The sequence below is a fragment of the Mytilus galloprovincialis genome, chromosome 13, assembly GCF_965363235.1.
Source record: "Mytilus galloprovincialis chromosome 13, xbMytGall1.hap1.1, whole genome shotgun sequence".
Taxonomy (NCBI): Eukaryota; Metazoa; Mollusca; class Bivalvia; order Mytilida; family Mytilidae; genus Mytilus; species Mytilus galloprovincialis.
Genome location: NC_134850.1, coordinates 11214250 through 11225979, shown reverse-complemented (window position 1 = coordinate 11225979; position 11730 = coordinate 11214250). Strand labels below are relative to the sequence as shown.

Genomic DNA, 11730 nt, shown 5'->3' with positions numbered 1-11730 from the left:
CTGTTCATTGTGCATGTTGCGTGCTAAACTTTTCTTTGAGAATGTAGTAAATAACATGAATTAATAATAAAAAAAAAAAACGATTACGAGTAGCTGAATCGTTTCGTTAAACCTAATTTCACTGAGGTTTAAACCGGCTCAAAGAGTAGTTGGTCGTTGTTAAGTTTTGCCGTTTATTTTCGGTCATATTTCAGTGTATTGATGAATGGATGATGTTTAAATGTATTCTATCGCAACCATCGGAAACACGTGTTTAATGCACGTGTTGGTACATCTGTTGTACGCTGCAAGCCGTGGCATCATGTATCCAGATTAAGTATCATGTTGACTTATCTCTCGCCCCCTTTTCCAGACTCTTGTCGATTCTCGCCCCCTTATCAGACGCTTGCTTCAGTGTTATAAATTGTATCGGTCTTTAGATTATGTCTCGCCATGATTTTCTTCAGACGATTCAGTTGTGTAATGCTCTCTACCAAAAATGCACTCATAAAACCCTTGATATGTGGGATGTAGACCCCACCTATAGACTTTAATATTTCTTTACAGGTTGGTGCAAATGGATGATTTATATATAGTTTATTGAAAACTATTGTTATTCTTCAATCCCTGCAAGGACATATTACGTGCATATATACAAATATACCAATTAGTATACAAGTATATACATTTCTATCCATGCAGATATTTCAATTTTATAAAATAAGAAATTATTTGATATCAATATAATGGGCTGAGTAACTTTCACGGGCTACCGGCTTTGCCTTTTTTAGCCACAAAGAATATGATATTTTGAAATGTAAGTGAATTAGGGAGGCGTGAAAAATGGATGTATAGCTAAATTTAACAGATATGAGAAAATTATTCTACATATAAATGTGATTAATGACTATCGGGGGTGTATTATTAAAAAGATGAAATGAAGTATTAGGTGGTTTTGTTGAGAAAATAATTGAGCGACATATAAAGACTTAGAAATGTACAAGTATATCTTTCATAACGAAAAAACTACATATATTAGGACAGAAAATTAGGAGAAGACTATGGCAAGCCGTTCTCTTCAAAACTATGTTTAAACCATATTTCGAAAAATTTACACACTGAGAATTACAACAAAGCACACTGAGATTTAAAAACTTCAAAACACACACTGAGAATTAAAAATTACACACTGAGAATTAAAAATTACACACTGAGATTTCATAAAGACGCACTGAGATTACAAAAATGAAAAACACACACTGAAAATTGAAAATTACACACTGAGAATTGAAAATTACACACTGAGATTTCAAAAACACACACTGAGAATAAATAAACTGAAAACACACACTGAGAATTTGAAATTACACACTGAGATTTGTGCGCACTTTTTATGCGCACATATATCTAATTAGCATACTTAATCTGAATCTATTACAAGCTTAAAACAACTAGGGGACAGAACTCGTTAGTCCTTCGATTTGGTTCCAAATTATTTATAAAAAAAACTTTAGAAATACAAGAACAAGAAAAATACCCACTTACTCTTATTACAAAATATAACCAAATGGTAAAAAACTTTATTAAAATTATAAGAAAACATTGGAACAATCTGCAAAAAAAAAAAAAAAAATGCAGTGAAATTTTTACCCAAGTGTCTATTATAGCATATAAACGTAACACAAATATAAAAGATTACCTTGCGAAATCAGGGTAACAGTTGGAAGACTTTTGAAAAGGGACCCATGCTTAAACGGTTTTAAGTAAAAAAAAAAATCCCGACACACTAGTAGTAATGATCTCAATTTTAGGCAACAAACTTATAAATATGAGCGATTTTTAAGTATTGAAATTTATTACGAATGTTGGTTGAAGGAATCGCATTTCATTACATAATGACAAGAGTTCTTGAGATCAAGATATTAATCTGTTGAATTATTCATCTCATGAATATTCATTAGTAATTTGCATATTAATCTCAGTGTGTATTTTTGAAATCTCAGTGTGTAATTAACAATTCTCAGTGTGTGTTTTTCAATTTATTTCATTTCAGTGTGTCTTTTTAAAATCTCAGTGTGTAACTTTGAATTCTCAGTGTGTGTTTAATTTTTTTTAAATCTCAGTGTGTTATTTTAAGTTTTTAAATCTCAGTGTGTATTTTTTTCGAAAAAAGGGTTTAAACATAGTTTTGACGAGAACGGCTTGCCATAGAAGACGCTCTATGTTGGACTAACTCGTGTCTAATCCTTTTTGCGATATTTTGCACAAAAAAATGTAAGCTATTGGAATTGAACATTGAATTATAAGTGTAGACAGATTGGTTTATCCAAACGTCTTCATTTGCTTCTAACTTGTCCCTTGAATTCGGACCGGTGTAGAACCCATTTTTTGGAGCATGCCAATTCTGAATTCTCTGTTATTTTTATAACCTGAGAAAAAAGAATAGTCGATTGAATAGAAAAAATAAATTCTTTGGGACTAATCGGATAGAAACCATTGTTTGGGGTTGATTATGATAAGTGTCTTAAAATGAACAGTTTGACGATGTGACCGTCTATGTTTAAACAGACAACTCAATTATACCAGTACGGTTAATAGTCCCGACTTAACACATTAATTGGATGTTTGTGAACTGTATCATTCAACTGAAACAGACTTTATAGTTTCACATTCATTTTGTGTTTTTTTTATTTACCCAATTCTATCCGAAGGGCGATAACTGTGTGTTTGTGGTGGTAACTTATTTTCTGATCGATTACAACATGAGCATGATTGCATAGCCAGAAATTAGTAGTGGTTTTGCTAATTAATATTCATAATATGTAAATGAGAATTGTACCACGTGATAGTACTTTGAACTGGACTGGCTTGATAGGCTTGATATCATTAAAATCTTTAAAACACGGATATTATAAGTTGCCCGTCACAGAGTCCTTATTTACAATCACTTTGATATTTCCGTAAAGTTGTCAGGCGGTCAAAATCAAAACAATGAACGCGAATTTAGTGAATTTTTCGTGCTTTCGTGAGTTTATTCTTCTTGAAATAGTGACATTTTAATTTAACGTGGGAAACTAGAGTTCAACGACTACACATACAAGGTTTGGACTTGCTTATTCTTTGGAAATTCAAGTTCATATTTCACCCCGGCAACCTGTTTTTGTAATGACCTTGTAAGCCAATTTTCAACACAAAGTTTGCAAATTTGACGTTTCAGCCATTTTAGCCTGTATTTTACACTGCAATGTTAAAAGCCTCTCGCTTCGATTTTTAAAATAGCTCAGGAACCTGTATTTTTGCAACAACAGTCATTATGTTTCGTTTAAATGGTGTATATTGTTGTGTATATTCATTTTCTGCCCCGGCAACCTGTCTATCACTTAAATTAAAATTAAAACAGACATTTTTTCAAAATTCCCTAACATTTTAATGTAATTTCCGTGACCCGCATCCGATTTCTTTAGTATAATATTCAAATAAGCAAAGTGGCGTTGATTTCTGGATATGGAATACATGTATAAGAATTTAGTTGTATTTTTACTGAAATATAATGATTCCATGATATATGTGAATGACGTTAGTTTTTTTTTTAATTTGTCCACGATCTGCTATATACATATAAAAGTTACATATACCCATCATTTTATTACCCTTTAACTCTCACATAATTTATTCATGGTTGTCATAAATCAGGTATATGACGGGTTACACTCATTTTTTTAAGATAAAATGTTAAAAAAAAAATTAATAACAAAAACACCATCCTTCCGCATCCCTTTAAAAAAACGTTATAAAAGAAATACACACACCAAAAATTAGCTTTTGTATTTGAAAAGCAAACACTTCATTTAAAAAACAAAAACAAAAAACAAAAACACCCATAAGAAAAAAAAAGTCTACTAAACACATCACAGAAAAGACTGCAATTTTACAATTTTCTATGTATATAAACTAGCCGTAAATCTAATGTACATTTTTATGGATATATACCGCATCTCTCTTTAAACATGTAATTTTATACATGTCACGTATTTTTTTTAAACGTAAGATAGATTTTGAAACGTCATTGATAAGACGGTACTGATATTAACATATTTTCATTTTTCATCTTTTAATGCTGATGCTTTGTTTATATCACATTCATAATAATTTGCCAGTATAGTTTTTAACTATTTGAATTCTTTTGATTCGTTTGTGAACTTTACAATAATGTGGGCTTTCTCAGTTTCATAGTATTCGAATAAAGACATTTTTTTTATATTGAAATATAAAAACTATAAATTTTAATATTCTTGATAAATTTAAATATATCGGAAAAAAATGGTATTTATAAATTTCCTAAATTTTTACGAATTCTAAAAACACTGTAGCATTATCCTGTTCTGAACCTCTGAAAAATTTACCGCGGCAAACAAATGTAACAGAATATTTGATTGGGTAAACCAACTGACTGTAACCAACCGACGCACCGGTAACTTCCTCTTTAGAAACAGGTGTTTTGAAATCGTCAAGGCGCTGTCTGAAAACAATGATGAAAACACGTTTTGTTGTTAAAACCGGTGACGTAAAATTTGCATGTAAAGCACCGTGACACGTGAATACCCTTTGAGGCCTGAGACATTCCAAAATTTAAAAACGCTTGATTCCAAATATTCAGAACATTCCTTTGGCAAAATGGCTGACAATGTCATTGACTCGAACAAACAACAGAACGCACATGGCATTAAGAAATCACAACGGAAAGAAGCATATACCATAGATTTTGGAAATGATACCAAGTCAAGCTTACAAGATTCGTTCCTTAAATTTAAAAAGGCAAAACAGGTAGGGACTTTTACTTTGCATAAATGATACAAACTTGGCACACTTGAAGTCGCTTCCTTCAAAACTTGCTGAATAAAATGTTATCCAGCTGAAATTATATACTATTTTTTTTTATAAATTTTAATTAAAAGTGCTAAGAGTTACTTTCGGTCAATAATGTGTTAGGCAATGTCTAAATAGGGGTTGATTGATCATTCAATGTATACATGTACATGTATGTCAACCCCAAAAAAGTAAAATTGTCATGTGAATGTACACAATTTGAGGGTAATATTTATTTATTTAAATCAAATAATTTATGATGGATAAGCAGCAAAAACTCAAAATAAATTCTCTAGCAATCATGCACTTTTGATATTGCCTAAGTCACATAATAATTTTTTATTCATTAAAACAGGCATTTGATTTGACATTTAGCGATAGCTTAGGGGTATTTGTTACTTACAATGTAAGTTGCAGGTTTATTTATACCTTTTTTAAGTTTTAAAAGGTTAACTGAATTATTCAATATACATGTAAAATACAAATAATGACATTATTAATGTAAGGTGAGCATATAAATTGTACAAATGTATCTCCAGTTTAAATTGAACATTCTTGAAAGTTGAACTGTTGAAGTAGTTTTTTTAAGCATCGTTGCTTACATTTGTTGTAACTGTTTCCTCTACCTCATATACATGTACATAGGTTTAGTAAAAATAATAATTTTATTTGCAAAATACACCCATATGAGTTGGAACAAACACAAAGGAGTAGGTTCAGTAAGACCCCTTTTTTGCCCCAAAATATAGCAGTTTTACAAAATTGTTAAAACGTAAACCTTTAGTTATTTATTGGACAGATGAATGCTTCTGCTACATAAATATGGGCTGTTTTTGACAATACAATGCATATATATCCGGTACTAGCACCATTAAGTCATGCTAAATTACTGAAATCCTCACAATTCTATAGCATTTTAGTTTAATTTTAGACAGTTTTCGTGTAAAACGAAAGTGGCCGCATTCGTGTTCATCCTTAATATTGAAATGTAAGTTGTATTTTATGATAATACATAACATACAATGAATATAAAGGTTGAGGATGAACACAGATTCGGCCACTTTCATTTTTACCAAAAACCATCTGAAAAGTGACATTTTTTGGCATATTAGGTAGATTTTTCATATTTGAGCTTGAATCGGGTTGTTTTTAATGACTAAATCTGTTAAAATCTTTCACATAAACTAATTAATTCAAATAAAATAGACACTTAAGTGTTTAAAAAGTGGTCAAAATCTTTCGTCAGCTGAACCTGAAATTTGAGGCCAAAATCGGTCCTTACCGGACCTACTCCTTTACACAAACATATATAATACAGAAAGTGAAGAACTACAAATATATTAAATCATAAAAAAACAACAACATAGTTATTAATATAAATTGTTATATAAGTTAACCTTTGGGGTCAATGACTTCTTTTCGCAATTCTAAAGATAGCTTTATAAAGTCACCAAATTCTTTCAAAAGCACAGATTAAGAGAGGACTCTGATGTTCAATGGCTGTTTTCCCATTCTGAAAAGGTTTTGTAGCAGACTGTGGAGCATGTTCTAGAAACATGATACATTGATAGTACATTTATAAAAAAAATGTCAGTCCCTGTCCACCAGGATGCTACATACATGTTCAAAAAATAACATGTATTTTATGCAAAAATATTTGTATCAATGACAGTGTTCCAGCTAGCATGAAATGGAGGGGCGCCGCGCCCCGCCCCCGAAATTTTGTGCCCCTCTGCCTATGTTAAATACATGTATGTGTCTGAGTGATGAAATACAGTTGTAAAAGTTTATAGTTGTAAAATAAAGTCTGTAAAAGTTGTAAAGTTGTAAAATAAAGTCTGTAAAAGTTGCATAAGCTACATTAATCTTGACAAAGTAGGTAAATAAACATTTCCCATAACATTGTTCATGAATATTTGTTTAATGTGTGAAATAGGGACTAATAGACCTTTCATTTAAAACTTCAGACACCTGGTTTTAGCTAGACTCCTTTGTGATGTAATCATTATTATCAGGCAATCAATAATGGTTTTAATTTTGTCCCATTGGATTGTTAAAATGTTTGCACACATTATGTAAGAAGGGCTATTGTCCATGACATTGATTTAGCTATATTTACATCCATATTTTGATTAGAGATAAATTTTCATTTATTGGTATAATTTAAATATAAATTGTGTGAAACTTAGCAACCCATACAAGTTAATTACGAATTTGAGAACTTCATTTTCATAAGATGAATATTAAACAAAGAAATTTATGAAGATATTTATACTGACCAAGAATGGCATACAAATCAATTTCTGACAGTAAGTCAAAAATACTTATTCACATTATTATCATTTAATTTTTACAAAAAAATGTTATAAATAGAGTAATAATGAAATATGCCCAAACTTTGTATATTTTGGATAGCAAAAACTTGCATATAATTATGATTAATTCTGCATTTTAAATTTAATTACAATGTTTACATTGAGAAAGTAAGGAAGAGCTTGATTTGATTTGATTCCTTGATCCAACAAATGAGTCTAAAATGCTGTCATTCAAAAGAGATGTCAGATGATTTATTTCTTTAAAAAAATTACATGCAGAGTAATAGAGTTATTCCCCTTATTCCATTCTCTGACAATTTTAATAAACTTTTTGAAAGACATTTTGATAAATGGATTAATACAGGACTATTGATATGAGTTAACCTCTTCCTTTGATCTAATATTTCACCTTTATTGAACTCTGGCTCAAATCTGATATATACAATATATATACATATATCAAAGGTTCCTACCTATAAAGGTACATAAATAAATAATGCAAATTTCATTGTCTGAAAATGGGAGGTCAGTGAACTCCCGATCTATTCTGGGCCATGTAAGGTCATCTGGTCAGTTAATTATAGTTCTATAAAGTCACCTGGTCTAAAGAATGACCAACATTGTGAAAGGTGAACCATAAAGCTAACAAAAGTCTCATTTTTATTGTGTTTATGATCTTCATGTCTGAGTAAATTTGGAGAATTTTGTTATCACTATTTCTTTGGTACGCTAAATATTTTGAACAACATTAGTCTCTTATGGATAGTTGTTGGAGTGGTTAGTATACAAATTTTAGTAGACAAAAATATGGGCTTTTGTCATTTATTAGAAACCCTGTTTGTGTACTGGTACAAAAAAATTGATAAACGTTTTCATTAATGTAAAAGTAAAGAAAAATTCAAATGCTTCCAAAAGTTGTAAATTTGTAATTTTCAAGTAAACTTTTCTGTTTTATATGTTAAAATTAAAAAGATAAACTAGCTATACATTGTTTAATAGCAACAGCAAAAATAAAAAAAGCAGTTCAGATTTAGATACCAAAGCAATTGTATACAAGCATTGTTCGTGTACTTCTAGATATTTAAAAAAAAAAATGTTTCAACATTGAATTTAATGGGAATTATTATTACATTGTACATTTGTAAGTTTTATGCAAACTCAATATGGTGGCTTTTTTTTTCTTTTTTAAAAAGAAAACCAATTTCCTAAAATTTTGTTTAATACAAATGACATCATTGCATTTTTAAAGATATCATTTAGCTTCAAATATACCTTTATATATATATATTTTTATAAAGTAAATCGATTGTTAACCATTCATTACACAAGATGTTGCATGGCCAGGAACATATTTTTTCACACTTTAAGATACAAGGCCTGTATTCTTTAAAAAACGACCTGTATTACAAAGGTCAATTCAATAAAAAAGTTGTATTCACATATGTCATAAAATATATTTGATTTTAGTGATCGTGTCGGCAGTGAATCCATTAGCTATACAATTTTTTTCACAATAGACAATCGAACAAGATAAACATTGTAAATTGCCCTAAAGTTCTCTTGATATTATGTAGTGATAAGGGTTTGATTGACTTTGTGTATTTTTGTTTGGTTTTTCATCTGATAAGTCATTTGCAAGTATTAATAGTTGATTTTACCAAATTCTGTAAAAGGTATAATTATCATTTGTTCATATTGAACTTTAAAAAAAATTGAGCTGAAAAAAGTTACAACGTCGTGAATTCTAAAGAGTATGATTAACTTCGTGGCTTCCTGTTTGATTTTTAGTCGTTAAGCAAAATGTTAAGAAAATACCAATAATGGTTGTTTTTATTAACTCATAAAACATTATTTTGAAAAGAAAAACAGATTTTAAAATATATACATGTACATGTTATGTTTATTTATACTAAAAAACATTGGTAGAAATAAATAAGGAAAGAACATTTAAATCTTTTTACATTCCTCAAATTTTGTAAATGCAATGTACAATTTAGTGACTGGGTACACGTATGAAGAGTTCATTGTAAAAATTGAATACTTGGAAGAAAAAATTTGAATTTTAAATGCTGAATTCCTTTGTGTTTAGGAAATCAATTGATGTACAAATGTACATTACACATGTTACCAGTATTTCAATGGCAAATACAAAATGTTATAAATATACAGATGGATTGAAATGTACAAATTGAAAGCTTGAACATTATGAAGTATAAAAAGCTCATTTTGTAATTAGCAATATTATCATATATTTCTGCATAATTTATAAATAAATGAAAATTGTTCCTTTAACATGTTTAAACTTTTTATATTCACACCTGTCTTTCTCGATCATGCTATTTATAGAATTCTTGTAAGAAAAGAAATAAAATTTGTAAACAAAGACATACATTTACATGTATAAGTAGCACAGGTACACATTAAATTCTATTATTGTAGTAATAAAGGTAAAGTTTTTGAGAAATATGAACCAAAGTAGCATGAAATTTATTCCCCTCCAGGTGGCACCTTGTCATAAAAGTCTCGACCCATCAATGGCTAGAAGATTACTACTCATCCAGCCCATTTTAATAATGGCCTATCATAGCAACTAGGTAGTGTATTTGTTGACATTAGGCTTAAGGTCTCCGCTGTTTCTATTGAATCATTCCTCGTTTTTACCTTTAAACACTCGATCTAATATATAACCTTACACAGCCCAGAGCACGACAGGATAAAAACGTTTGTAAAACAACAGGGATATTTATAACGTGGTCTTTGGTACCTGGGGTCACATTTATGGAGATAAGATGAGACGATTTGAAAGTTTTACCTCAGGAAAACGTCGGGTGTTTTAAAGGCGTGGTTGAAATATCACAAAGAGTTGAAACGATGGCCTTTGTTAGTAAATGCAGAGTGATTTAACATATGGAAAAGGCTGTGTCACACACTGTTGACTTTAATGAACAACGTGGCATGCCTGCGAGTGAAAATACGTGTTTGATATTAATGTAGCCTGCCTCGTAACAATGTGGATCTGATAAAAAAATCTGTCATTAACATTTTTTACCTATTGGGCATAATGAGATGAAAAGCTAGAGTTACTTTTATGTATAAAACGGACGACATTATTGTTTCTGATTACAACACGATTCAACTCGGTTTGTAATGATTGGGAGAAAAAATGTTCATATACAATATTATGATAGCGTTTGATGGAACTGAAATGATTGGATAGCTGTTAATATGTTGTCGGGATTGTTTCTGTCTCGTATAGATTGTCTTGTTAGAGCTTGAGAACACCGGTATTATGTTGTGTTAATGTCTGTTGTTTTTTTTACCTGGTTAGTTATATGTATAGCTAGGTGATCAATCGTCCAGGTACCTGACAGTATTTGAAAATAGAAAGGATTTTTAGAATTTACTCGTAGGTCAAGTGTTCCGAATGTTTGACTTAGAGATTGTGTAATACAATCAAGTGACACAAAAATGTTTGTTTATTTTGGTTATAACAAAGTTAATTTCGTTTGCGGTGAGGAAATTTTATTCTTTTGAAAAACACGTGGGTGTGTGTTGTGTTAATGCCACACCTAAAAAAGAAGCAAATCTTTGAATTAATCGTTAACGGATGTAAGAAAGAATTTAAATGACTAAATCTCTGATTTGTTCCTTCTTCATTCATGAAAGGGACTAATTACTTGCATAATATATTTTTCTTAGAATGTTGAAATGGGCGATAAACATTGATATGAAATTTCCATTAAAAGTGTTCTGCATGAGTTACTTAACAATTTTATCATGCGTCAGCTATGAGGGCAGGAGGTTGTGCGACATGTTTCATAGTTACTGTATACAAAATCGTAAAACAACATACATGTAAATGATGTGGAAATTATGTACACTTTTTTAATCCGAGTTATATTTCAACGAAAACCAATTTGTACATCTTGGTGATATTATCATTATTTGTAATTGACGAGAATCAAATTTGAAAATGCGGCAGCTGTTGTAGATAATTTACATATTATGTGGAACATTTGAACTTACTACTAGCCTGTACTTCATGATATTATGCTTTTTTTTCCATTATGGATTTTTACACTTCACCTTTGCACTCTCTACAGACACTTGGGGATATTTTTTTCGATGTGACATTATTGACGTGGATTCTGGTGCCATCTTACCTAGCAGCATTAGATGTGGATATGTTTTAATACTGTCAGGTAAAGATGTCGACAGATCTACCCTTCTTCATGTCAGAGTCCAAATTCTCACAACCAGAGGTCAAATTCTCCTAACGTGTTCTGTAGATTTTATATTTCTGCACTCATATATAGTATATACATGTTTTTCTCGAGATTTTAGCAGTCTCTCCAGCTGGATTAGTCTATCATTGTCTATGTTATGGATGGTACATGAGTATCATTTTCAAGGTAAGATCAAGTGAGAGAAGTAGCAGACGAGAAGGAAAATATCAGGTTGTGTTCTGGAGAGAAACGGTACATTGTACATGCATGTAATTAAAACTTCAGGTACATGTATTAGTGTTTACAGAACTTCTTGAATGTTCATCAACAGATTGCTGAGTGAG

General features: G+C 30.5%; 1 protein-coding gene across 5 annotated transcripts in view; it reads left to right on the top strand.

Annotated features, from left to right (window-relative positions):
• The first annotated feature begins 4435 nt into the window (after window positions 1–4435).
• The window catches only part of LOC143056711 (uncharacterized), a 145291-nt gene continuing 137996 nt past the window's right edge, over window positions 4436–11730 (top strand). For 4 of the 5 annotated variants that reach the window (XM_076229857.1, XM_076229856.1, XM_076229854.1 and 1 more), the window contains exon 1: window positions 4436–4803. In XM_076229857.1, coding sequence (XP_076085972.1) covers window positions 4654–4803 — 150 coding nt within the window. In that variant the 5' untranslated portion in view covers window positions 4436–4653. Of the gene's footprint in view, window positions 4804–7058; window positions 7155–11730 lie in introns of those variants that run through there. The other variant, XM_076229858.1, reaches the window with a different exon arrangement.